The 27,591-nt window shown below is 45.4% G+C and overlaps 1 protein-coding gene across 2 annotated transcripts; it reads right to left on the reverse strand.

Annotated features, from left to right (window-relative positions):
• Nucleotides 1-5,505: 5,505 nt before the first annotated feature.
• Nucleotides 5,506-27,144, reverse strand: SHE (Src homology 2 domain containing E). 2 transcript variants are annotated; one of them, XM_081121534.1, is made up of 6 exons: nt 26,202-27,144; nt 23,950-24,076; nt 15,983-16,288; nt 14,098-14,254; nt 13,554-13,651; nt 5,506-12,231 (listed from the first exon to the last, which is right to left on the reverse strand). In XM_081121534.1, exons 1-6 carry the CDS (start codon nt 26,802-26,804, stop codon nt 12,203-12,205), a joined length of 1,320 nt encoding a protein of 439 aa, XP_080977660.1. In that variant the 5' UTR covers nt 26,805-27,144; the 3' UTR covers nt 5,506-12,202. The 2 variants fall into 2 exon arrangements, with proteins under 2 accessions (XP_080977660.1, XP_080977659.1); XM_081121533.1 differs by having other exon boundaries at nt 13,532-13,651.
• Nucleotides 27,145-27,591: the final 447 nt, after the last annotated feature.

The raw sequence follows: 27,591 nt of genomic DNA on the forward strand, positions 1-27,591 counted from the left end.
GCAGGAAATGGAAGAAGGTGCCTCCCTCGTCTCCACGGCATCACTGGTAGGATGACATGGTGACAATGATGTTTCCAGAATTTTGGAGAGCAGATGGTGACTCTTGTAGAGCACGGTAAGGAACACTCAGTTATTGGAACAGCCACTTAGGAAAGCATTCACCTTATTTATTGAGGCACAGGAGACAAACCTTTCTCCGTACCTGTGAGGACAGACTGGCGGCAGGAAGTGGGCAGCAGAGGTGTGCAGTTGGGGGCCTTACACTGCGTGTGCAGGGCTGGGCTGGGACTCGGCAGCCTCTCGGGCAGGGTGGTGGCCAGGTGGGCTTGCGGTGTGACCTGTTGCTTAAACAGTCACTGGCCATGACAGTGTGCCCTGCACCATCCTTCAAATACTGACCAACCCCTAGTTTCCGTATGAAAGTTCCTGTCTTCTGCAGATGTATGTCATTTAAAAAACAAAGCAAAACAAAATAGCATCAGCAATACCTCGGCCGTGTCATATTCCATACTAACAGTTTTAGGTGACAATCCAAAACATGAATAAAACAGGTTTTCAGTAAAATCGTGACGCACTCCTACTATAGGTGTATGTAACACTTAATCAAGGGTATTTTATCCAAGATAATTTCAAATTGCTTAATAAAGCTGCCCACTGTCCACAGGAAAATAGTGTGCTGAGTCATGGGATGCTGCGTTTTAATATTTCATTATGATTTTTTTTTTAAAGAATGGAATTTATTGGGAGGACAATCATATTTTACTTGGGTTTTAATTTGATTTTTCTTTTTTTGTTTTGATTTTACAGAGGTGTAATTGACACAACGTCCTATTAGTTTCAGGTGTACGACATAATGGTGCATGTTTGTATATACTGCATAGTAAGTCCAGGTAACATCCGTCACCAGGCATTGTGAGTAGAAATTTTTTTTTTCTTGTGATGAGAACTTTCAAGAGTACCCTCCTGGCTACTTTCAAATGTGCAATACACTATTATTAATTACAGCTATCATGCTGCCCATTGCACCCCTGTGATTTGTTCATTTTATAATCGGAAATGTGTACCTTTTTACCCCTTCACCCCTCTCACCCACCCCGCCGTGGTTTGTAAATGTACGTGCTGCACAATAGCGTTTTGCAGTGATGAGCCATGTAGGTGGGACGTGCTGGAGGGCCACGCTGGAGAGGGAGGCGTCTTTCTCCACTCACGTGGGCAGCAGGAGCACCCGGCAGGGCACAAAGACTCGTGTCCAACACAACCACCACATCAGCAGGGATTCCAGTCCAACGTGGACCCGGGAAAACTAAATAAGCCCCCAGATGGTTCTGAGGAAGGTTGTGATGACCCCCGAGTGTGACTATGAACCGTGCCGGTTTCTGTGATGAGGTGGGTGCAGAGGGCCGCGTGCTTCAGGACTTGGCGTACTTAAGTGGATCATTTCTGCGGACAGGTCCCTCTGAATTGCAATAGTGGGGTCTGTCTGCAGGACTGTAAGCTTCACAGGTTAGCCTGCTGTGCAGCCGGCTTTGGGGGTCTCCCTGCTGGGCCCTCAGGGCTGGAGGTAGGATTCTACAGCAGCGTGTTACTGTGGGCATTAACCGGGAAACAAAATCTGTGGGCAGCGAAGAGCTACACCGCTGGCCCTTCTGGTTACCTAGATGTCCACAGAACCCTTTTTGATAGAGAGGTGTTCCTTGAAAATTAGCTAAAAATCATGGCTGCCATTTGTGGCCCCTCCACCAGGTGTTTTACAAACAGGATGCTCTTTCTCATCCTAATGATGCTGGAAGGTGTTTTCACCTGTTTGCAGATGAGGCCACTGAGGCTCATATTGGTCACGATAGTGGCGCAAGATGCCTGAGCTACTTAAGAGGCTGAACTGGACTCCAAACCTGGCGGTACCTGACTCCAAAGCCGGTGCTCTTTGCCCTGCCATGTGGCCCCTCAGCCACTGGTGACTACCTGGGCCTCTCTTCCCAAACCTTTCCCGGGCTAGGTGCCCTCACCCTAACCTGGGTAGGGGCCTGGCCCACTCACCCTGGGAGGGAGATGGACCTAGATTCCTGTCAGTGTGGGAAGGGGCTGGAATCTGCGCCCTGGGAGTCTGGGCGCACACAGGCACGTCCCGGGGCTCCCACGCCTGGCCCTGAGGCAGCCGGGCCCCAGCGCTGCTCACATAATAGGCGGCCACCAAGCAGACGGGTTGCAAAGGGAGGGAGGGACACAACCAGTTCCTCCACCTAATGATCCTCGATCAGAAGCCGAGTCAGGCCACTTGCGCTCCATCTGCGTCGGCCCACGTGAGCTCTGCGCGAACGGTTTGGTGCTGCTTCCTTTAACAAATTTCCTTGAAATCCTCCAGCTGTGCTTTATCTATCACCATAGGTAGATAAAAACCTTATCCCATCCTCTGTGAGTGCTGGGCCTCTGGCGGGAACGTTGACTGGAACACGGTGCTGGCTGTGGGACACAGGAGCATCCAATCACTTCCTCAAGACGCTGGCAGCGCAGCCAGCGAGCAAATGCTGTCCCTGGGAGCAAATGACTAACCTGTCTAGGGGGTGGAGGAAGGGGGGGACAGAAATAGGGAGAGTGAGGATGGAAGAGGGTTCCAGGTGGAGGGTGCTGCACAGGGAGAGGCTGGCGAAGGGCTGCCAGGAGGGGTGGGAGAGGGGGAGGGAGGCCTGCCTTGGACGTGGACCACATCGAGCAATTTTGCAACATTCTAAGAGCATTAGGAAGTCACTAAGGACCAGATTTGTTCCTTCCTTTTTCTTTTATGCATATTTATACTTTTCCATGAGAGTGTATATTTTTATAATTAAAGTAAGCTTTTTATTAAACAATTATAATCCCATTTTGGAATAGTTCAACCATGTTGTATTGCCTATAAAAACTGTTTATTAAAAAGTGCAAGAAGTAGGTGGGGATCATAGATAAAACAAAATTGGCTCTGAGGCAGTAATTGTTGAAGCCAGGCACAGAATGATTCATTATATTAATCTTTAAAAAGCCTTGACATTCTCCAGTTTAAAAAGTGCAAGGATTTTATTTTATTTTTAAATATATCTTTATTGATTTCAGAGGGAGGAAAGGAGAGGGAGAGAGAGAGATAGAAACATCAATGATGAGAGAGTCACTGCACGTCCCTGACTGGGGATCGAGCCCGCAACCTGGGCATGTGCCCTGACTGGGGATCGAACCCCAATCGCCTGGATCCTAGGTCGACACTCAACCGCTGAGCCACGCCCGGCCCGGCCAGGCCACATGTACATTTAAAATAATCCAAAGTGAATAGAAACCCACCTTTCTTAACCATCCTTTAATGTAAACCACAATTCTCACTTATCAGCAGCACACTAATTAATACCTTGATGAGCTAATTGGCTTTTACATACACAAGTAATGTATCTTCCCTGAAATTAATCCAAACTAGTAATCCTATTTATCTTTGCACATAAATCAGAAGGCAGTCTGAATCATTAAAAAAAATGTCACGTAGGACATTTTAGGTTTGAATCAAGATGATACAGTGACTCATACAGTGATTCACAAGTGGGGGGGGGAGTAATCTGGAAATGATAATCTGCATGTCTCAAAGTGAATCTCCTTAATATATAATCACATGTGATGGTCAGAGCTTGAATGGTCTCTCAGGACTTCAGACTACCCAGGCCCATGGGAGGAGCCTCTCTCCCAAGCAGGAGAAAGGGTACCTAGGCCATGGACATGACCTGCCAGACCCAGCCCAGGGGCATCCTGGGGGTGGACATGGATCCCTAAACCCAGTTTCTGCCCCCTGCCTCAAGTCCACAGGCTCTTCCATGGGGAGAGAGCACAGGGTCACACCTGGCAACCTGGGTGTCCCTTCTGCTAGACATTCTCACGGGAAGAGAATAGGCTGGCATTCCGTTTTAACTGCCGGAAAAGACACGTAACGTATAATTTACCATCTTAACCATTTCTAAGTATAAAGTTCAGTAGTGTTAAGTATATTCACATTGTTGTGTAAACAACCTCAAAAAGTTTTCATCTTGCAAAGCTGAGACTCTACTGAACTCACTCCCTATTTCCGCCCTTTCCCAGGTGCTGGCAACCACCATTCTACCGGCTGTTTCTATGAATTTCAGTTCTCTAGGTACCTCATATAAGTGGAACTGTACAGTATTTGTCTTTTTGTAACTGGGTTATTTCACTTAGCAGAATATCCTCAAGATTCACCCATGTTGCAGCATGTGTCAGAATTTCATTCCTTTTTAAGGCCGAATAATATTCCATCGTATGTATGTATGTACCGCATTTCGCTCACCCACCCGTCTACCCATGGACGTTTGGGTTGCTTGAACTTCTTGGCTTTTGCAAATGGTTTGTTTTCTGAACTTCATTTTTCACTTGCTAACTAAAACAAGGTGGCTAGTTCACTACTCCTCGCCCAAGTCTGCCCACTTATATTCGCATCCGAAGTGAAGAATTCCCCAGGCCAGGTCCCTCTCTCAAAGGGCAAGTAGAGCAGTAGCAGTTCAGAGTCACTCTAGAATTAGACCGGGCTGCTCTCTGGGCTCTACCGCTTATTGCGTGACTGACCCAGGACAAGTTATTTGATTGCCCCGGGTACCAGTGTCCTTATCTAAAAAATGAGGCTGCCACCTGGCTCACTGAGTTGTGGGGGATTAAGGCAGGATAACGCAGTATGAAAAGCATTTGTTTAGCAACACACCTGATATGTAGCAAGAATCTATTCCATTACATACATCTTGGCTTCTCACAAGGTCTGAATCCAACACTCAACACCCAAACCCCCTGGTGTTCACCCTGAATTCTGAAAACCATTATTCAGTTGCTTGGGTGGCGGTGGTGGTGAGGTGAACATTTCTCAATGCAAACTTCCTTTTCTGTTAACACAGATGGGGAAAAACAATAGGCACTTGTACCACCTGGTGGCAATTTATATAAACGTTCAATGGATGTTTTGATACCGAAACAATTTTACCCATACTTGGTAAAATTTGATACCGAAAGACTCAACGCTATAGCCTTCTGCTAGAATCTCAAGTGAATTTATTCGCAAATTTCTAAATACTAGCTTCCAATGGCGATTTTTGGCCATGACTGAGCATCAAAATCATGGAGGTTAAGAAAATAGATTTTAACAAAATACACAGTTTTTAAGCTTCACAACAGACTACAGCATCAAATCCCATGGATGGGATGAGGGCATCTATATAAATGCCAAACAATAAAAACAAAAACAAAGCCACACTCTGATGCCTCATCAGGGGCGGTGACAAATGCAACAACTGTCTACTCAGGAAGAAGATGGCCAAGGAGACAGAATACAACATCACTGTTTCTGTTTTATTTGGGAATTAAAGCATAATAGGGGAGCTCTAAAAATGAACTGAGAAAAAAATTAAGATCAGGTATGGTTATGTTCAATCATGATTTGTTTATACATTTCATTAACAATGATTACAAATGAAAATTTTGACCATTTCTGCTATAGTTGTTAACACAGAAATTATTTTTATTTTTTATTTTTATGAAGGTGATTAAATTAAGCAAAAACATGGTTTTCTTGGAATAATGTTTATTTAAAGTTACATTTCAAGGTTAACCATCTTCAGGAGGGCAAGCAGCCTATACTGGCTACTGCAATACATCCAGAAATTTTATAAAATCTTTCTGATATAATATACATTACTAAAGCTCTACAGATAGGCATCTGTTTTACATACACTCTTCAAATATTTTCAGAAGTTAAAACTATGTATTAGTTAATATTTAAAATGGGAAAGCCCACTGACAAATAATTGAATGGTTCAGAACTTGATAAAATGAGATGGCTGTCTCAATTATCTGTTGCTAGCATATTTATTAGAATACAACTTAAGATTCTAAATGACATGATCGAGCCATAGTCCAGGGGCCTCATGATGAGAGTTGTATTAGGCTGTAAGTCACCCTTTCCACAGGAAAAGACAGATTTCAAGATGGCAACTGCTGTGTGGTCATTTTTCATGCTATGGACTGGATCAGAAATCCTTTAGAAAACACCCTAAGTGTGCTGCTTGTTTCCCCACTGCGGTTCGCTCTCTGTCCATTAGATGGCAGTAACACACCACTGCTTGCTTTCTACAGGATCAGAAATTAAGAATACCTTAAGGTCCACAGCAGGTCAAGTTTCTCTAAGTCCAGGTTAATGGGGTTGTAAAAATTGGAGAGAAGAATAAAGAAGAGTGATTCTAAAGAGATCACGAGGCCAAAATAGGGCTGGTTATGGAAAATAAGAGAGACAACTAATGAATGAAAGGCATCTATGAGAAAGGTATTAAAGAAATTCTGCTAAACATTAAAAGGATGCGGAGAAGGGAAATGAAATCTAGACATCTTAGTGCCCCCCCTTCGGGTGGAAGGAGAAGTGAGGCATTAACTTTTGACTATAAAAAGGGCATTTTAATAGAATAGAAAGGATACCCTCATTTAAAAAGCAACAGGTTAGGACCATTTTCCCACCTGTGCCTGAAACTTCTGGCTGTCCCCTGAGATGATCTGCCCACCTCCCCATTCTGTGGCAGAGGCCAATAAATGACTAACAACTCAGCAATGTATGGAGACTTTAAACAGCAAAAAATAAAGGCTCTTTTTATAAATGCTTCTTAAGAAAGCACCTTGGATAACTTCAAAGGGCACATATGTCCCAATAGAGAGTAGGCATGTCAATATTTACTTTTTGGTACACATATTAACATTTCTCTATTATTTTATTCCTACTTATTTAAATACACACAACTCCAAAAGTTGAAATCCAACCTGATGGACCGAGTTACAGTAGCAAAGTAAATAGAAAAGTCCTTTTACCCTCTGTTCTTATAGGCCTGAAACAAACCAACTAAATAAACTATTATCCTGGAGCAGAGCTTTTGTTTTTAAAGGAGGTGTGATAAAAGAGAAAGAACCCAGATGCAGGAAGCTCTACGGATGCAAAAGGATGCAAAACGCAAGGCAAGCGAGCACAAACTTGTCCGAACAGCATTCTCTCCAGAAAGAATCTGTCTGGGGGACAGAATTAACTCAAAAGAATGAAGACTCCAGGAAAACACCTGTATCGAGACAAAATGACAAAAAGCCCAAACATTCAGAGCTCAGAGAGGAAACATGTCCGAGGGCTTCAGATCAGCTGGCCCAGGAGGCTTAACAAGGAAGCCATTAGGGACACCCTGCTGGGCCTAATTGTTTTTAGGATGTATGGCACTTTGCGCCACCACCCAGCTGTGAATTCCCTGGCTTTGTCAACTTGTGTCACAACCTGAAGAAAATACTAGCTGAACCACCCCTGCTAATTTACTATATTTCTTCTTCCACATCTCCACTCTTAATTACATAAAGAAAATAGTATGACTGTCACAGAAAAACAGTATAGAAAAAGCACAATACTGAGCATTTGCTAGAAGCTCAATAAATACTTAATCAGGTCTGCTTTCAAAATGTATTTCATTATATATTCATCACAGTTGCTGGGTATGGGCCAAAAATCATTTAGGACAACGAAGAAAAATTTTTGCAAAGCTTTTAGTATTTATTAAAATTAGGATAACTGCTGTATTTGGTTTGTAGAATAAGTTTAAGTAAAAAATAAGGTTTCATTTCTAGGATATTGAACGAAAAATAAGTTTAATGCAATGAATTATTGGTATATGCAAGACAATAAATATTTGTTTAATGGAATTGGAACCATGGATGCTAAAAATGAAAAAAAAAACCCAAACTTGTACTAAAGATAGAGTACACGAACCAATACACATTAAAAAAATTGTATCAGTATTTAAAAAACAACACTCTTTATTAATAAAATCATTGGGATCCAGTGAGAAAAAGTTCCTCTCAAATTTTAAAAATCAAAGATCACACAACCCTTGGGCTACAATCTTAACTGAGTAAGGCAACAAGTATTTACTAACCTCTAAATCATAATTGTAAAATGATGACTAATAACTAGAAAGATATGCTTTCCCCAAAATTAACCAAATCAATATTTTTTGGTATATTTCAAAGAAGCTACAAACTTAACTTTTCATTGCTGATAGTCAACACATTTACAGCTGGACCAGTTTTGAGAACCCAATTACAAACCCCAGAACACAGAAACATCTGCTCAGTTGTAATTTTAGAGCCACTCACCGTAGTTGTCTTCTCACAGTGTGCCATTGCCATTGTTTTTTTCACAGTAAGTAAATTGGTGATATAAGTTCACAATAAATCATAAAGATAATAATAGTATGAATGTTAATTTAAGCAGTTAGAGAAAATCTCAAGTCTTTTAAAATATTTTTATACAGTGTGAACCGGTCTGCTTTGTACAGCATGAGAGAGACTTTGCAGGCTTTTGAGACCCAGTTCATACAATCAGATCCTAGAGTTATACATATATTTTAAACTTACTCTAAAAATACAAAACAAATCTAATTTTAGGGACAAAATAGTTCCATAACCACCACAATGCACAAAGATGAAACCAAAGGTATCAGAAGTTCTGTATAATTATCCAATAAGAAAAGTTGTCGAGCTTTGTAAATTTTCAGAATTAAAAAATCAGAAATGAAATCTGTTCTGTGTTTTGTTCTATAATTCAGAATAATAATGCCAATGCTTAATGATATTGGTGATTTTTTTTTATTTTTATCTTTTAAAGTCATTTTTAATTTTTCATTTACAGTTGACATATAATATTTTGTTTCAGGTGTACAACCCAGTGATTAGACATTATATAACTTACTAAGTTCATCCTGGTATATCTCGTACCCATCCAATATCATACACAGTTATTAGAATATTATTGACTACTCCCTATGCTGTACTTTACAACCCCATGACTATTCTGTAACTACCAATTTGTATTTCTTAATCCTTTCTCCTTTTTTACCCATCTTCCCCAATCTCCTCTCATCTGGCAACCATCAAAATGTTCTCTTTATCTATGAGTCTGTTTCTGTTCTGCTGGTTCATTTTGATTTTTAGATTCAATTATTGACAGATATGTATTGCCATTTTATTGTTCATATTTTTAATCTTTTTCTTAAAGATCTTTTAACATTTCACGCAATACTGGTTTGGTGGTGATGAACTCCTTTAGCTTCTTGTCTGGGAAGCTTTCTATGTCCTTCAATTCTAAATGATAGCTTTGCTGGGTAGAGCAGTCTTGGTTGTAGGTCCTTGCTTTTCATCACTCTGAATATTTCTTGCCAATCCCTTCTAGCCTGCAAAGTTTCTGTTAAAAATCAGCTGACAGTCTTATGGGAGCTCCTTGTAGGTAACTAACTGCTTTTCTCTTCCTGCTTTTAAGATTCTCTTTGTCTTTAACCTCTTGCATTTTAATTATGATGTGTCTTGCTGTGGGTCTCTTTGGGTTCATCTTGTTTGGGACTCTTTGTGCTTCCTGGACTTGTATGTCTATTTCCTTCACCAGGTTATGGAAGTTTTCTGTCATTATTTTTTCAAATATTTTCAGTTTCTTGTTCTCTTCTCCTTTTGGCACCCTCATGATTCAATGAATGTTGGTACATTTGAAGTTGTCCCAGAGGCTCCTTACACTATCCTCATTATTTTGGATTCTTTTTTCTTGTTGCTGTTCTGTTTTTGCTTCCTTATATTCCAAATCGCTGACTTGATTTTTGGCTTCACATATTCTACTGTTGACTCCCTATAAAGTGTTCTTCATTTCATTTAGTGAATCCTTCATTTGTAACTGGTTCTTTTTTATGGTTTCCATGTCCTTTTATATGTTGTTGAAGTTCTGAGTTCATTGAGCATCCTTATAACTAGTGTTTTGAATTCGGCATCTAGTAGATTGCTTGTCTCCATTTTGTTTAACTTTTTCTGGAGTTTTGTTCTGTTCTTTCATTTGGGACATATTTGTCTCCTCATTTTGGCAGCCTCCCTGTGTTTGTTTCTATGTATTAGGTAGAGCTACTACATCTCTTGGGATTGGTAGAATGGCCTAAAGTAGTAGGTGTTCTGTAGGGTCCAGTGGTGCAGCATCCCTATTCACCCAAGCTGGGCACTTCAGGTCCCTGCCATCCCACTCTGGGCTGTGTATACATCCTCCTGTTGTAGTTGAGCCTTGATTGCTGTTAGTACATCAAAGGGAGGAATTTATCCCCAGGCCAATCAGCTGCAAGAACTGGCTGTGACCATGGTGGAAGATCAGTTGTGCAGGGGCCCACCCCACAGAACAGGATTTATTTCAGCAGGGCTCTGGTGTGCACTGAGTCTGCCCCTTGAGTGTGTCACCTGTGAAGGGTGGTGCTTCAACATGGTGTGAAGCAGTCCACTAGGTGTGATGGTTCTGGGGCCTCCCAGGAGGTACAGACCAAGGTCAGCTCAGCCTGTGTTCTGCCTGAGGCCTCCCAGCATGGGCATGAGCTACGAATTGATCTGCAGATGACTGCTACTTGTGCTGGACTTGGAGGACCCAGGAGAGGCCAAGCTGTGAACCAAGGCCAGCTGCCACTAGTGCCAGTCCTGGGGCCACTTAGTGAGAGGTATGGGGCATGCCAAGGCTAGATGCTGCCTGCCTGAGAGATTTTAGGAAAGTCTGAAGCATGAGCCAAGACAGGCCATTTGTATGGAATAGCCATTGGGAACAGCTTGGGTGGGTCTGCAAGTTGGGTGGGGCAGGGTTTCAGGGAATCACTAGGGCGGGGCAAACAGTGATAGCCAGGTTGATGGAGATTCAGATATGGCATTACCTGGCTGTGTAGGGAAGATTCAGCAAAGGAACAATGGCCTCTGTCAGCACTTCTGTCTGAGAGAAAGCTGCCCCTCCAGACCTCGCCCTGATGCCAGATAATTCAGTTCCTCCCCATATGTCCCTGGTGCCCTTTGAGCTGGGGCCCCAGCATTGGAGTTCAGAGGGAGTAGTCCGAGTGTGTGCACGAGCCCTTTAAGAGGAACTGTCTGGGACTCCAGAAGCCCTTCCATCTCACTCAGTTGCAATCCCTGCTGGTTTTTATAGCCAGAAGTTATGGGGGCTTCTCTTCCTGGCACTGGAACTCTGGGCTGGAGAGCCTAGTGTTGGGCCAAGATGCCTCGCTCCTCAGGAGGGAACTCCAGTCAAGATATCCCTCCCAATTTTTACCTGCCACATGTGGGTGTGGAACCAGCCTGTTCAGCGTCTCTGCACCTCCTACCAGTCTTGATGTGGCATCTTCTATATACCTTTAGTCATAAAACTTCTGTTCAGCTAGATTTCAGGTAGTTCTGAGTGATGGTTGTCCTGTAATTTTAATGTGGTTACAGGAGGATGTGAGTATGGCATTTACCTCCACCTCCACCTTGACCAGATGCCTGTACTGGTGATTCTTAAATAGTCCTTCTTATTTATGCTTATGTTACTGATTTGTTGAAATGATGAATTTCTCAATCTGATTGAGAGAGCACAAACTTTCTTAGAAGGCTGACCAACAAAATAATCCTTTTGCCAGACCCTAAAGTTGTGAGTTTTCATGGACTCCAAAGCTAAACGAGGACACTCGAGCAAGATAGCTTTCTCTAAGGTCTACTATTCACTTATTCTTTCTGTTCACCCTTTTGCCCAAAAGGAGCTTGATATTACAACTTCTTCTGGTCCACCTGATCATTTTTTGCTGTCTTATGTAAAAGCCAAGTGCATTTTTGTTGGTTTGTTTGGAGACCAGGTATTCCAGGTAAGAGTCAGTACATTTATGGAGAACTTTAATATCCCTGGACTACTGACTTACCTTTGCTGAGGGTCACACCCCAAATAGTACACCCTACTCTAGAGAGTGGAGAAAACTGGTAAATTATGATTTCATATTGTAGAACTACTTAGCAGGGAGAAAAGGAACAGGTCAGTAACCAAGTGCCATGGAATGGATTCAAGCCCAAAGACTTTTTGACTTTTCAAGAAGACCCCCACTTCCTACCAATTATTTGGCGCAGTCCAGCCTTGTCCCCTGAGGTGCTGGTTGGGTGCTGGTGCCCTCTTAGGTATGAGAGGCCCGGACAGGGCTTTTGGTGGCTGAACCTTAGTGCAGCTTGTTGTGCACGGGGTAGAGTAAGGTCATGTGTTCTGCCCCCTTGAAAGGCAACTTCTCGTTGGAATAATAGTGTACCACTTCAGGGATGCTGTCAAAGACTGCACTTGTCTGGTTCAGTGTGTACTTGTTGTCTTTGGTCTGAGCCACTATGATGTGGACACATCCTTGGCTAGTCCTGGAATGACACAAATCAAGGAGAGGACATGAATGAGTGAACAGGGGGAATCCCTCCTCACTGAAAACAACCCCATCAGAGTCACATGTGGACAGGTTCTCATCCATTCCTGGAATTGTTATAAACGAAAGCAGCCCTCAATAAATGTGTGTTCTTGAGATGCTCATCCTTAGTACACACAAGTCATCAGGTACCAGACAAAAAAGCCAAACCCCCCAAACCAAAAAAGTCCAGTCCCTCCTGGCCCCCAAATTGCCAAACTAGTGCTCAAGTCCAAGTGTGAGACCACTAAGGTGAAGTTTAAACTCATGTTCTTCACCATGGCTAAAAGGACATGTATAAGGTTTCCTTCTTCTTTCTTCCCCAAAGAACACATTAATAATAATAATAATAGTAATAATTAAAAAAACTGTTTCCTCCTCCCCCGCACTCCACCTTGATCTGGAAAGACTGTTCCTGGTTGTATATAATGACAGCTGGCACCGAAGGCTCAAAGATCTAATCCGTGAGCACCAGTTTCAGGAACATAGCAAAGCTATTCCTGGTATTGTATATCTGGTGGCCTATCCCGTTTTCTGAGCCATATTGCTCAAACACCCTCCCGCCCCAACCTCTTTTCCCCTCCAGTCTGATTGTTTTAGCTGCAGGGGCTCAGCTTCCTCAGGAAGGAAATGCTGTTAGGGTGCTTGACAATGATCCTCCAATATAGCACCACTGAACTCGCGGCGCAACGAGAATTTCCATGATTCAAGCTCCACCAGGCCTACCAAGCAAAAATGAATGTTCCATGTATAGTCAGACAGGGGAGTAATAGCAAGTCAGCGTTTCCTTCTTCACAAGAAGAAGCTGGTATCAAAATTGCACTTGGCATTTGAACAATCAAGGGATCTGATTTATTAAAATCCTGAAACACTAGGGAACGAAAGAAGAATGACTGAATTATCCTGTCAGATATTATTCTTTTTATCAGGAGTTATTTCTCTGGTGAGAGGACCTACTTTAGATTGGGTAATGTAAGGTAGAAATTGACTAATGTGCAATGACAATGACATAGGACCCTCATTATCATAAGAGATATTGGGGCATTCACCCAAAACCACTTTTGCATTCTAATTAGAGCATTTCATATTCCATTGTCCAAGCAAATGCATCTTACTTTCTGGAAATACACGCCCCTGTGAACTACCTTGAAATATATTTTTTGACTGGTCATCTACCCATGATAGAAAAGGCTATCCCCCCGCACCCCCCCCCCCCCACCGTATCTAAATGGGAGAGTCCATGAGGTTGCCTCACTCACTTTAGTGCAATGGAATACCTACTGGTCCCTGACTCGCTATTTCGAACCAGGTAACCAGCTTCTTTGCAGGGTTGTAGTCGACTCTCAGCCTCAGCACGGGTGATGGCACCATGATACCAACTGAAAAACAGGGTGCAGGGGGACACCATGGGCATCAAAACAGAAATCCAGGCAGGGCCTCATTCCATGAAGTGTTATTTGAAATGCACTTTTGGTAGGAGCTCAACAGCCCAAACTAGATCCTGCTTCACATTTAGAACACACAAAATGCAGCTGTGGGTAATCCACAAAACCCATCAATCAAACAAGAGGGAGCTTCCAGGGCTAGTGTCATCGCTCTATACAGGAGAATGAAATTTAAAATCAGGCTCTTGGGATGCAGTACACTTTCCATTTTGTGCAAGTGCACTGGGCTTTGAAAGTGGGTTTTCATTAATAAGCCCCACCCAGACAAGTATTCATGAGCAATAATAATCACGTAAAATGGGCCAGTATGCTCCCTCTATCCCCAGGCTATGAAGGAGTTACCAGCTACTGTTTGTTACATGGCTGCGTAGGAGACTCACGGCTGCTTCTCCAGCGGCAGGGCTGGGTCCACTCTTTCCCCCTCACTGTGGTCAGAGAGGGTTGGCTTCAAGATCTTCTGGGTCCAGCTCTTCTGTCGGTGGTGCTGTCTCACTGTCTCCTCCTTCGTGGAAGGTTTCTCAGAACCTTCAAACTGAACTGGAAGGAAGGCTCCATTTAATATCAGAGGACACAGAGGTGACCCAGGTAAACTTCAAAGAAGAAAAACCTCTGCCTCAGCTTAGGAAAGAAGTTTTTGTCTTCCCTTTAATGCAAGGTAACATATTCTGCAAATACCCTGGGATAGCTGAGCTCCCGCAATCTTTGATATCTGATCATACTGCGAGCATCCACAGAGAGCTACTATTTCTGTAAGATACTCATCAGTTTTAGAATATGAAAGAAAACCACTTTAATATACTTCAGCATGTTGTAGTATATTTAGATTAAAAGACTAAACATAATAGTTACAAGTGATGATTCCTTGCAAGTGTGTGTATCATTCTGTGAAATCAAGCGAACAGTTTTTTACTATGAAATAACAAAAAGTAAAATTTACTGCAAAACAGAAAGTAACTACTGGATGGCACCTTACAGATGCCATAACGTGTAGGCTGCATAGAAAATAGAATGAACGGCACCTAGCTCAGTAGCAGGTGCCCAACAGAGAGGTGTGAAAAACAAGGCTAAAGGAAAACTCGAACGGACTTGAAGGTCTGCTATAAAATATATGACCTTCTCTGTTCACCTTTTACATTAACTATACTTTTAAAAATATATATATATATCTTTATTGATTTCAGAGAGAGGAAGGGAGGGGGGAGAGAGAGAGAGAAAAAAATATTAATGATGAGAGAGTTGTCACTGATTGTCCGCCTCCTGCACACCCCCAACCGGGAATGTGCCAACTGGGAATCAAAACTCAATCTCCTAGATCCCAGGTCGATGCTCAACTGCTGAGCCACGCCCAGCGGGGCAACTAGACTTTTAATCCCAAACTTGCTTTTACTGTTGGAGAGAAACGACATCCCTGACTTTAAAAATCAAAGGCAAAAGAAATCATGTGGTCAGCCAAGTAGAAAAACTATGCCCTGAGAGAAGCAGGAGAGCCACTTACCTTTAATAACTGCTGACAACCTATCACTTTCCTCATAAGTTATTTTTAAAATTCATATTTAAAGAATTGATTCCTTTAGAAGGAATTTTGACCAAAAAAAAAAAAAAAAAAAGCTAGCTTCATCCGGCTTTCCACCCACCTCTGCCTGTGATCCATTTGATCCTGAACTGCCTTTTTATGAATAGGGATTAACGGGTCTGAGGAGCACCAAGAAGCAGCTGCCCCCAATTAGAAAGCCGCAGTGGTGTTCGGGTAAGGCTTTTCCAACCAGTTGTGCACCGTGAAGAGACAGGGAAATAAAAATGCCCAGAAGGATAAAAGAGAAATGCAACATTCAGGGCTCTTCTTCAGCGCCGGTCTTCCAACCAGGCCCTACTCGTTTCCCCCACCGGATTCCTAGGGAAGAGGCTTGCGGTTGAGGAAGGGAAACGCGCGGCCGCTGCACGGCCCAGCCAGCCAGCTGTCCCCGAGGGCAGCGGCGAGCGCAGGGAAGGCGCCCCTTCACCCGACGGCGCCCCCTGCTCGACAGCACCCTCATCGGACACCACCCCCACCTGCCAGCGCCCCCCACCTGACTGCACCGCCACCTGCCAGCGCCCCCCACCGGATGCCGCCCCACCTGCCAGCGCCCGCACCCGACAGGGCCCCCCACCCGACAGAAGCCCTCATCTGACGCCGCTTCTCACCTGCCAGCGCCCCCCACCCGACAGAGCCCCCCACCAGGTGCCGCCCCACCTGACGCCGCCCCACCTGCCAGCAGCGCCCCTCACCTGACAGCGCCCGCACGATCTGCTCCTTCTTCCACTCCCACGGCTGCTCGTACTCGGCCGCCGGCCTCTCGTCGTCCTCGGGCCGCCGGCCGTGGGCGTCGGGGGCGCGCGCCTTGCGCTCGGGGCCCGCGTCGGCCGGCTCGTAGGGCGTGTCGTAGAGCTGCGGCGGCTTCCCCAGCAGGTCCTTGGAGCCCCGCCTGCGGGCCAGCGCCTCCGCTTTCGCGCCCGGCTCCCCCGGCTCGCAGGGGCTGTCGAGCAGCTGCAGGGCCTTCACCAGCGGATCTTTGGAACCTCGGCGTCTAATTTCTGAAAAACATGCACCGCGCACAACACCTTGAAAGACGCGAGCCAGGGAACCTGGTAATGAACCGAATTACCGGCTCCCCGCGGGCTGTCTGTGCGGGAGGAGGTGGCGGGGGCGCCAACATTGCTCCCTAAGGGCTGTAGGAAGGAGCCTGCAACCTCTCCCCGAGTAGCCGGAGCCAGATGACGGGATCAAATCATAAGATGTGGGATCTCCTCTGAAGACAGGTGTGCGTCTGGGGGCCACCTGCAGTTTGTGAGGACAGAAGTGGCCTCCGGGCAACCTGTTCCATCGTTCCTGGTCCCTGAGGGCTCTGAGTATGGGTTACCTGCAGAGTTTCCACTAGCTAGGAAGCTGAGATCAAAGTATTTAAATAAAAATCGACGCAGTGTTTACTATATTCAAAACACTGGGCATTAGACAGTCTTCTTGACTTCTTGAGTTTCAATATAGTGGGGGAAGCCAGACACGTTCACAATTAACATGTAACAGGCTAACAATTGCAGGAAAAATAAAAGTAAAAGGTGTCATGGGGAAAAACAGAAACAATAATAACAACAGCTAACATTTATGGATGGTGTGCTATGCATTAAGCACTATTCTGAGCACACTGTAATTTTCATAGCCACCCTAAGAGATGGGTACTATTAGTCCCCAATGTTACAGAAGAGAAAATTGAAGCTCAGAAAGCTTAAGGAAACAGTCCACACCATTAAGTGGCAAAGCCTGGATTCCAAAGCAGGAAGTTGGGCTCCAGAAGCCATACTCTTCACTACTGCATCTGGACTGACTCCAAGTGGAAGAGAAATGGAAGATGAGTTGACTTGGATAGAGGTCATTTCCAGTGGAGGAAGCTGCATGAGTGAAGATATGGAGGTGGGAAACATAAAGGGCTTGTTCCCAGAAAGGGGAGTTGAGAGATAAGTTCAAAGGACAGAGGCCAGGAGACGAGAGAGGTAGTGGGAGAAGAAGCCAGAAGAGTAGGCAGGCCAGGGCACCAAAGTGTAGAAGTTGTAAAGGCAAGGATGCAATGAAAAATGATTAGATGTGTGTTTTTTAAAAAATACATCTTTACCGATTTCAGAGAGAGGAAGGAAGGGATGGAGGAGGGAGAGATAGAAACATCAATGATGAGAGAGTCGTCACTGATCGGCTGCCTTCTGCACGACCCCCGACTGGGGATTGAACCCGAAACCCGGGCATGTGCAACCCGGGGGGAATGGAACGGGAATCTCCTGGATCCTACGTCGATGCTCAACCACTGAGCCACACCCAGTTGGGCAATATGTGTGTTTTTTTTTTTTTAACAAGTAATAACAGTTACATTTGTATTTTGCTGGGAGATAACTCCAACACAGTGTACAGGATGGAATAAGCCAGAATGGTACGGTCTAGACTTGTACAAAGAAGACTGAGAAGGACTGGCCAGGTAAGAAATGGATGCAAAAAACCTGATGCAAATCAACCAACTGCCAGCTAACCAGCCAGCTACAGTGGGAAAGAATCAGCAGTATCTAGGGACTGACCAGCTTGGAGCCCAGAGGCCTTGGAAGGTGAAGTTAAAGATGTCTAGAGTTTGGACAACCACAGCTGGCGATATAGACCAACAGAAGCATTGTGTGGTTCTTCTAAATGCCCTCAAGAAGCCTTCAATCTGTCTACTTAGTCACGGTCAAGGAGGACCTTTCTAAACACAAACATCTCATCTCATCACTTAACACCCCATAAGCTCTCACCTGTCTACTTATAAGGTACAAACTGCTCAGCATGGCACGGAAGGCCTGTGACCAGATCACTGTCTCCCTCTCCAATTTCTTCTCGCAACACCACCCTGCCCCATCACTCCACAATCCAATTCTTTGTTCCAACCAAATGGAACTTGTGAAATTCCCTGAGCACTATACTGCTTTATGCCCACTAGTGTCCAGGTGATCTTCCATCCTTTGAAATCTAACCTAGAATCTCCTCCAATTCCCTACCTATCCCAGGTGCCACCACTTTGCCAACTGACTCTCACCTTGCCCTTCTCCCACTGTATGGATTTATCTGTTTCTGTGTCTGTATTTGCAGTTTGGTGGAGACCGCCAGGGCAGGGACCACCACCGTCTTGTTTATCTTTGCAGGACACACAGTTGTGCTAATAATAACTGGGTGGATGGGAGGAGAGAGAGAGAGGAAGGAGCTTTAGAACTTCTTCAAGCAGTGACTGTATGGATGTGGGGTTCAGCAGAGAGAGGAAGGTGAGAGTTATGCATCAAGGAGTTACTCACAAACAGATTGTTGTTGGTACTGTGAGAATGAAAGCAATCACCAGAGGAAAGGACTGAAAGAATCTGGGCTGAATCAAAGGCAGAATCTGGGCTGTCTTCAGTCAAGGGCGAATGGAAGAAGAGGTGCCAGCGCAGAAGACTCAGAAGCAGTGGTCACATAAGGAGGAAGAGGGTCTCAAGACTGCAAGGCCATAGGACAAAGGGAAGTGAGACTTTCTATAGGTAAAGTGGGCATGGCGACACTATGGAGAAGAATCACTGATTCTATAGCAAGGAAAGAATTAACAAGGAAAGGACTTCTATAAGAAGTGAAGGACAACAAACATTCACGGGAAAAGTTATTAAAATCAGGACACTAAATTAGACAGGACAACATTTATTGAGGTTATAATTCTGCTGGATAGGGGTCCCCGAATGCAGTTCATTAGAATCACCTGGGAGCTTTTTTTTTTTTTTAAAGTTTTTATTGATTTCAGAGAGAGGAAGAGAGACAACAGAAACATCAATGATGAGAGTCATTGACCCGCTGCCTCCTGCACGCCCCCTACTGGGGATCGAGCCTGAAACCCAGGCATGTGCCCTGACCAGGAATAGAACCATGGCCTCCTGGTTCATAGATCGACACTCAACCACTGAGCCATGCTGGCCAGGGACCTGGGGAGCTTTAACACCCACTGATGCTGGCCTCCTTTCATCAGAGATCATGATTTAATTAGTCTGAGATATGACCAGGGAGTTAGAGTTGCAAAAGGTCCCCCAGGTGATTTTAATGAGAAGCTAAGCCTGAGAAGCACTTCCACACCTCCTTGGTCCTCATGGTCCCCCTCTCAGTTCTTCCTGCTCCCCAGAGCTCATCTTTCTAGCCCCATCCCAAAGAGAAGGGGTCTTCTGTATCTAAAGCCTCCACATCAGAAGGTCAGAACGGGAGAGCTAGAACTGTCCCCACCCCCAGGCGAGGAAAGGTGCCTGGGGTTGTCTGAGGTCTCCTGCATCTCCGGTCCAAGCCTCTTGACTTTCAAACCAAAAGATTTTTTTCTTCATTGCTTATTCTAGACGGAGTTATGGAAAATAAGAAACAAAAACATACTCTGCTCTTGGTTCAATTAAGATAAGCCTGGAGTTTCTTAAAAGGAAAGAGAAAACAAAAAGGAATTCATAGGATGGATTTAGAACTTTTAAGTTTCTGATCAAAACCTAAGTTTGCCCTCAGTTTGGTCTGGCACAGGCTAGGGAAACCTTTCCCAAGGTCCTTGCCTCAATTCTGTCCCAATTGAACTAAATGGAAAAGGCGTTGATTCCAACCTTAAGATACAAGAAGTCATACAAGATAATTTCAATAAATTTGTGTTAAAATGGTGCACAGTGATTAGAATCCTGAGTTCTTATTACACATGTGTTTGAGTTTTTACTTTTGAGATGAGGTCCCTGCATTTCTATTTTAGGCAGTCTGTGTACACAGAGCTGGGAAAAACACTGGAAAGCATACAACTGAAAATGTTCCTTCCCGAGATGGTCCTGGGATTGGGCAAAATCTGCAAAGTATTATCATCTTTTTAAACAATGTTTAATTAGGGGAAAAAAAGGGCTTGAGCGCAGGGCCCCTCCGCCCCTTCAAGGGGAGTAACCTTCCAGTCCATTCCAACACCTGGCTGCCCCCAACCAGAGGCGCCATAGAAACAGAAACAATCGTGGGGCTGCAAGCCGACCCTTCCTGCAGGGAGAATAGCCCCTGACGTGCAGAGCTGGCTCGGAGAGGAAACGGGCCTGAGAAGGAGGAAATGGCCAGAGGAAGCTACGCCCTGGCTTTGCCGATAGAGGCCATTTACACGGCAGCCAACAGAATGCAGCCAACAGGCTGCAGATAAACACCCATCTGCAGCCCAAACCCAGGCCCCAGGCCTGACCTGCACCAGCCGACAAGGTGGTGTGCAACAGAGTACGGGCTGAAATCTTCCCTTCCCAATTCCCAAAGCTGGCTGTGCATAATGATGCCATTTCTATTTAAAAACATAGCATAAGACTAAGGCTTCCTTTTACTGAATTAATTGTAGTCAGCACTTGTTAATCCTCGAATTGTCCAGAATTCTCTTTGAAAATGGAATCCTCTCTGGACTGTCTAAATAACGGCTACATTCCTTGGGTATGCTTGTACTAGATTGTTATACCCAGTATCTCAGTGAAGCCTTATAATGGGGTGAGAGAAGTGTTATCCCATTTTCACAGGTGAATAAACTGAGGCTGTGCAGCAGTGAGCAGGGGAGACTTTTAGCACTGACTCCAGAGCTTTCCCTATCATTCCTTACTTTATGCCCCGAAGATCTCATGTAAAACGTTAATTACAATGTCTACAATGCACCTTTTCCCCTAATTATTTCATAATTTAGCCTGTGCCAGACTAAACTTAGAGCCTCATAAAGCTCTTTTTTCCCCTCACAGAATCAGAAAAAGCATTGCCTCCTGCATGGAATCAAACCTGCCACCTTTTGCTGTACTGGACAACGCTCCAACCAGTTGAGCCACACTGGCCAGGGCTGTTAGGTAACTTTTTTACTCACATCTTTTGTCAGTGCTCGAGCTTTTGATTTAAAATTACTTTAACATTTTCTGAACAAAAGCAGATATAATTCAGAAGCCCTGGAATTTAAGTTTATCTTAAATTCGTATCTTTTTATGAACAATCCTCTGAATAAATCTAAGTGAGACTTTATTCATAAATTTATACATTCTTAGCTTTTAAAAGTTAAGAGCAAAGTCTTGGAAGGGATCTGGGAGCCTGGTTCCCAGTTATTTGGTCATACGAAAATATTAAATGCCTCTTAATTTCTGTTTCTTCCTCTGTTCCCTGAGGCAGATGACCACAATTCTAATTCTCTACTTCACAGGCACTTACCACACTTTACAATGACATATTTTCTTCTGAATTGGTGTTAAGTCTGTTAGCCCCCTTGGGCTGTGAGGTCCATAAGGACATGGGTCATGTGGTTCTTGTTCCCTGTATGCTCGGATTCCCAGCACAGGGCCTGGTACATGGTAAAGAAATATTTGTTGGATGTTATAACATCATGAACAGTGTTCTATACACCCAAGATACTGTTCAAATCAGACATGTGGTTCCCACTTCACAGGTATTAAAAAGGCAAGACAGAGGCTGGAGGCTCCACAGTTAAGTAATTCATTAGTACCGTCTCCTTCTCCTACAGAAATGCTGCAACAAACTAAAAAGAAATCCCTAATGTTTCTCAAGAAATATGGGACATTTCTGAACTTGGACTTAATAACAAATCACACAAGGAGCAAACTGAACAAAAAAGGTAAAAGGTTTAAAAAAACAACCACCCAGCAGCAAATCTTTTATTCCCAGCTTCCGATAAACTTACTTCCTGTTATTCTGTCCAGCTGTGTAACCTACGGGTAGAATAAGAGGCATATTCGCTACATTGATCGAGAAAGTGCCTTTTGATATATATTTTAAATGAAGAAACCTGAAAATTCAGCAGTATTTTTTTAAAAAGCAAAGAAAAAAAATCTAGTAATTTAAAAAATTTAAATTTTTAATAAATTTGAATTTATTCTCCAATTGACTACATTAATTTCACTTTCTTAAATGAATTTATTCATGTAAATGACTTAATACAGAGCCTGGAACTAATAAATGCTAGCTATTATTATTACATTTATTTCATGTTGGACAACTTTGATTTTTCACTATGACCCTCTCCATGAGTCTGAGTAGAAAGATGCCTTGCTTTTCAGTAAAGTTTAAAGTGTGGTTGCATGCATTGTTTCATATGTTTTGGGGACAACTTGGTGTAGGAAGCAGACCGCCCCATATGGAGTGGGAAGATCTGTCTCTTAATAAGTCTTATGCGCACAGGCAAGTCAGAAGCTCTTTGGTCCTATAACAAGGGGATAGTACTGGAGTCCCCTAACTTACAGAGTTTTGTGGGGATTATATGGGGAACAAAATATATATTCACTTTTAAAAAAAGCACAGCACTTTCCCTATTATCAGTGTGGCTCCACAAATAAACAGCCGGGCTAGGATACATAAACTACTTATTCCAGTCAAAGAGAAACAGGAATAAAAACCAGAAGACAAAGAAAGGTGAATCAAAAGGAAGCATTTTTTTTTTTTTTTATATATTTGTCCTCAATTTTATGTGAAAGTAAATCTTTTCCCCTATTTCTTTCAAGCCTCTGATATTTTTTAAAATTCTGACTAACTTCATTTTCACTTCCTTTCATTCACAGATTTCAGTAGAGGTCACAGTCCAGTAACCTTCAGGGTCGCAGCCTGGCCAGGGTACACCCTCCCCAAAGCGGAGCCTTATCTCTGCAAGCAGAGTGCAGGAAACAGAGCAGTCCTTTCCTGTGGCAGCTCATTTTCATTTGGAAGCCTGTCTTGACCCTTCCAGGGGGCTGCCGCTACCCTTCTGCTCAACTCTTCTGAGACTGTGCTTATGGAGCCTGGGCTTGACAGCTTTTCAATCTGTTTCTAAACAGAAGAGACAGTCTAATGTGTGACCAATTATGCCTTTCCCAGGCACGAAATCCACGACCCTCAAATGAGGCTCAATTGAGTCAGCACTTGGGAACTTCATTTCTCATTATGGATTAAAGAATGTTTAAGGAACATTAGGCGAATAAATAACTTACTCTAAAGTTCACACACACACACAATGAAATAACTAGTAAATATATAATTTTAAAAGTATTGTTTACACCACCTTAAGAGAATTACGAATAAAAGGGAAAAGCCTGACACCAAAAATGACAGGGTGACTGCTTAGCTCACAAGTTGGAATTGTCCCAACTTGCAAAGTTACAAGATTGTCGACTGGCTTCAGGAGGTTTGCCTTGAATGGCTTGGCTCATTCCAGTGATTAGTAATCATTCCTTAGTTATTAAATATTTTGCTCCAATATTGTAGAGCTTGTTGAGGAATCAATCTACTATAACATAGAGGACCGTGTCATTTTGCATCTTTCAACAACTTAAAATCCTTTAAATGTGTAATAGTCCCTTGGTACAGATTTGTGAGTCCCACAATGGGTGTCAAAGCTTTGAAAGTGGCCAAGAAATGTATATAAGTATCTTAAAACAGAAGATCATGTTCTGAACAGATCTGCAAACTTTACTATGAAAGAGTGTCATTTTACATAAAATTAGAAAAACTTTAAAGACCCCTGTAAATTCTAAAACTGAAGGGTACAAACTATATAGGAAGTTAACTAGATATCTGAATTTAGTTTTGAGTCTATTTTTGCCCCTTCCAGTCAGCAGGATCTGGTTAAATCGCTTCATCCCTCTTCCGTAAACACACAGTGATTATTTCACACACTCCAAGTGAGTGTGAGATTCCTGCCCCTACTGAGCAGCTCCTGGTTACAAACCTGTTATCATCTGCTGTGCATCATAGGGCTCCATGTAGCCGTCGTTCTCGCCTACTCTCTCTGCATCCCTTTGACCTTTTGTCCGTTTGGCATCATACGGGTCAGCATAGTCTTCTAAAATGATGACCTGTAACAGAACCAGAGAGGGGAGTTGCTAAGGATTTTCATTTGCCAGAATGGCAGAGGTAGCAAAATGACTACTGACAATCTGCTGATCTGAAAAGACATCAAAATCTCCAACCGGTTTTGGATAGCTTTTGCACTTGATCATGTTATTTACTCAGTTGCACAAACGTCTGATATTTCTGTGTGGTAAAATTGTCAGCAGTTCACCTAAACTCTGCTGGTCCCCAAGACTCTTTTCACCTCTTTTTCTTTCCCTACACAATAAAGCATTTGCTGGGTGGGGAGTGAAGGATGTCTATAGCTCCAGAGCGTAAGAAAATGAACTGGTCTATCACCTTCCCCTGATTTTGGTCTTTTTAATGTCAGCAAGAGGAGCAAGTCATGGTCAGTCAGTCAGTCATCCAGGCACTGCTCAATGCCCACTGGCACCAGCCAGGGAATCAAAATAAGACCAAGACCTGCTTCTTGTCCTCAAGGAATTTGTAACAGCTCAAAAGAGACAGGCTTCATAATAACAGGTCAGAACTAAACAGTATTGTGGGAGTTCTAGGTTTAATAATTCATTGGCAGGCTTATTCTCATAGGCTACAATCAGATAGAGTTTTGATGAGTATTTGTGTCAGAAAGCACCTATTCTTCCAAAAGTACAAAGAGGCCTGGAAGGTGGTGTGTGTGTAATCGTTCTGTTCTGCAGCAGCTGTGTGACAATGTGGGAGGTCAGGTAAGAAGCCCCTTCTCTGAGAAGAAGTCTGCTCCACAATCTCTACATTCTCCAAAGAGTTCACGCAGAAGGACCACTGGAGCTGGCAGGAAGCCTTCAGTTAAACAGGGAGAAGTGAGGAAGGGACACCTGGATTGAGAGCCCTCCACTTGGGAGGAGATGACATAAGAAACTCAGACATCCAGAAGGGATGACCACGGAAATAACCAGGCAACCACTGCCAAGGCCTGTGATTAACCACTCACTCCTGACTCCATCACCGGGTGTACTACATTCCCAAAGTTCAGCCAGGAACAGGAAGCGTGCTATGCAGCCTCGGCTGCGAGGTGCTTATGCTCTAGTAAGTCAGGTAGACAACTAATACTTGGACAAGCTGGGGCCTTGGCAGTCTTTCCACGGCTCTCCCTAGTGCCTGGCACAAGGTAGGCATGCTGTAAATATTTGTGGAATGAATGAATGAATGGAGAAATGAATGGAAGTGCTCGATGCAGACACACATGGTCTGTGCTCCAGGCTCCTGACTCCATTCAGGTGGGCAGCATGTTTGAAGCCGGGGCAAGAGAAATTCAAGTTCCTACAACAGAAAGTGATCATCCAGGCTGGAGTCTAAAAGCTCAGTTTCAGCTCTTCTTTCTCCCCTTTTCACACAGAAGAGTGGGTCTAAAACAAACACCTAACTCATCTCTGTAAAAATGGACCGAGTCTCTTCACATGCTCGCTACCCTCAGAAAACCTCTGGTGTGCCAGAAGCAGCTCTCTCCCCAGCTGCAACTTCCTTGAGAGTGTTTCTTTGTTCCATTCTGTGTCCCCCTGCAGAGCCCTGTGCCCTTTATGCTCTTTGGCTGCTGTACAGCAAATGGTTATGGGCTGAATGAAAGGGCTGTAACCTTGGGGTGCTAGGGAAGCTTGGAGAGGCCCTTCATTAGGTGGGGAGCTTCAGAGCTGGGGGTGGGGTGGGCTGGCCAACCCATTCTCGGGAGCTCTGAAATCCATAGTTACACAGTTTGGAGGTTACCACTCCTTATGATCAAGAAGAATTAAAATTATACACAGTCTAGCTTTGCAACCCCCGCTGGATGTCTAAATTAAAATAAACCATGATCTATAAGGGGGCCAAATTGAACAAAGGGACGTTTCATTCAATTACTCATCTGAACTGCTAACAAAATTAAATGGATAGTAAATTTCTGCAAAGTTCCCCATCTCTAGAATGAGGATTTTTCAAGATGGAAAAACTAATGACTTTGAATGGTCATTTAGAGTCACCGAACGCTCGAGGAGGAAACGCATCTCCCCCTTCTCTGGAGCCTAAGGAACTGTGCCCAGGGGTTACCAGGTTCGCTGTACTCGTTCCCACTGTTTCGCTTCGGGGACACAGGAGGTGGCGGGGAGGCTGTCTTCTTACCGTGTCTTGCTGCTTAATAATCTTGCCCTTGTCCAGTTCAGGGCCCAGGGAGGAAGGGGAGGAAGACGCGGAGGAAGAGGAGCTGCTGCTGCTGCTGCTGCTGCCGCCGCCGGGGTAGCTGCTCTTCCCATTCTTCTCCTGAGTGTCCACCTTGATGAGCCTGTTGATGTAGGTGCTGCAGCCCGAGCTCTTGGCCGCAGCCCGGTGCGGCTCGTCTTCGGCGGTGCGGGAGTTCTTGCGGCTCTTGCCCGCGGCGGCCTGAATCAGCCCCTGCAGGCTGTCCCGAGACAGCCGGCTGTCCTTCGGGGCGGCGCCGCCGGCCCTGCCGCCGCCCGGCTCGGCGCCCGAGTTCTTGCGGCCCTTGCCCGGGGTGGGCGCCGCGCCGCCCGCCTCCGAGTTCTTGCGCAGTTTGCCGCCTCCCCCGCCGCCGGGCCTGGCGCGCTCCGACACCGTCTTCAGGTTCAGCGGGAACTCCTTGAACCACTTGGCCGCCATGGGGGGGGCCCGGCCGGCGCGGCTCAGGAGCGTCGTGGCCGCGGAGCAGGTGAGCGAGGAGGCCCAGCGCAGACACCGAGAGGCTCCAGGGGCCGGGGGCCACCGCATTCCCCGGGGCTGAGGCGCTGGAGGCCGCGGCGGGGCCCTGCGACGGCTGGTCCGTGTGTTCCCCGCTGGCGCTTGCCCACGCCCGGCAGGGTGGGGCCCCTCCGGCCCCGGGCGCCGAGCGGGCGGGCGCGGGCCGCTGCTCCGGACACGGACGGCGACAGGCACGACGCACCGGGGCCCCGCCCGAGCTCGTCTTCAGCGCCTGCACGGCCCGGGGGCTCCGCGGCTCTCCGGAGGTGGCGGGCGCCGGGGGCTTCCCCTGCGTTTTCCTCCCGGAGCGGGTGAGGTCCGGCCCACGGAAGCCTCGGGACAGCCCTGCCCACACTCCCAGGGACGACAGGGCACGGAGCGGAGGTGGCGGGAGTGTCCCGACGCCGCGACAGACCGCGGACCGACGGTGGGCCGCCCACCCCCTCCGCGCGCCCCACCCCTCCGCGGTGGCGCCTCCCAGCCCTGCCACCTCCCGCCCAGATCCGCGGGTGGTGTGGCCGGAGCTCCTGCAGGGGCGGGTCCGGGGGTGCACGATCGGGAGACGGTGGCGGCGGCTGCACGTGCCGGCCGGCCGCGCCTCGGAGCTTGCAGGGCCCGCACTTCTGCACCCAGCGGGTCTCGGCCGTGCGCTGCCTTCAAACGCGCCCAGGGTGCGCCACGTGCTTCTCTCGCGCCGGACGCAGCCCCGCCGCTCCCCCGGGAGCCAGGCGAGCCGGGTCCGCTCCCTCCACGCTCTCTGTAACCGTTATTTTTGGTGGAGGTGTGGGGGGGGTGGGGGTGCCTAATATGAGTGGGC

The sequence above is a fragment of the Miniopterus schreibersii genome (genome assembly GCF_964146895.1).
Source record: "Miniopterus schreibersii genome assembly, chromosome: 19".
Taxonomy (NCBI): Eukaryota; Metazoa; Chordata; class Mammalia; order Chiroptera; family Miniopteridae; genus Miniopterus; species Miniopterus schreibersii.

Bases quoted from the DNA above. Each gene is read 5' to 3' on its own strand.
- SHE (XM_081121533.1), bottom strand. From the start codon at position 26,804: ATGCGGTGGCCCCCGGCCCCTGGAGCCTCTCGGTGTCTGCGCTGGGCC. The intron at 16,289-23,949 runs GTTTGTAACCAG...CATGTTTTTCAG, and splicing joins TGCACAGCAGATGATAACAG to AAATTAGACGCCGAGGTTCC. The intron at 13,652-14,097 runs GTGAGTCTCCTA...CCTGTTTTTCAG, and splicing joins CTGCCGCTGGAGAAGCAGCC to TTGGTATCATGGTGCCATCA.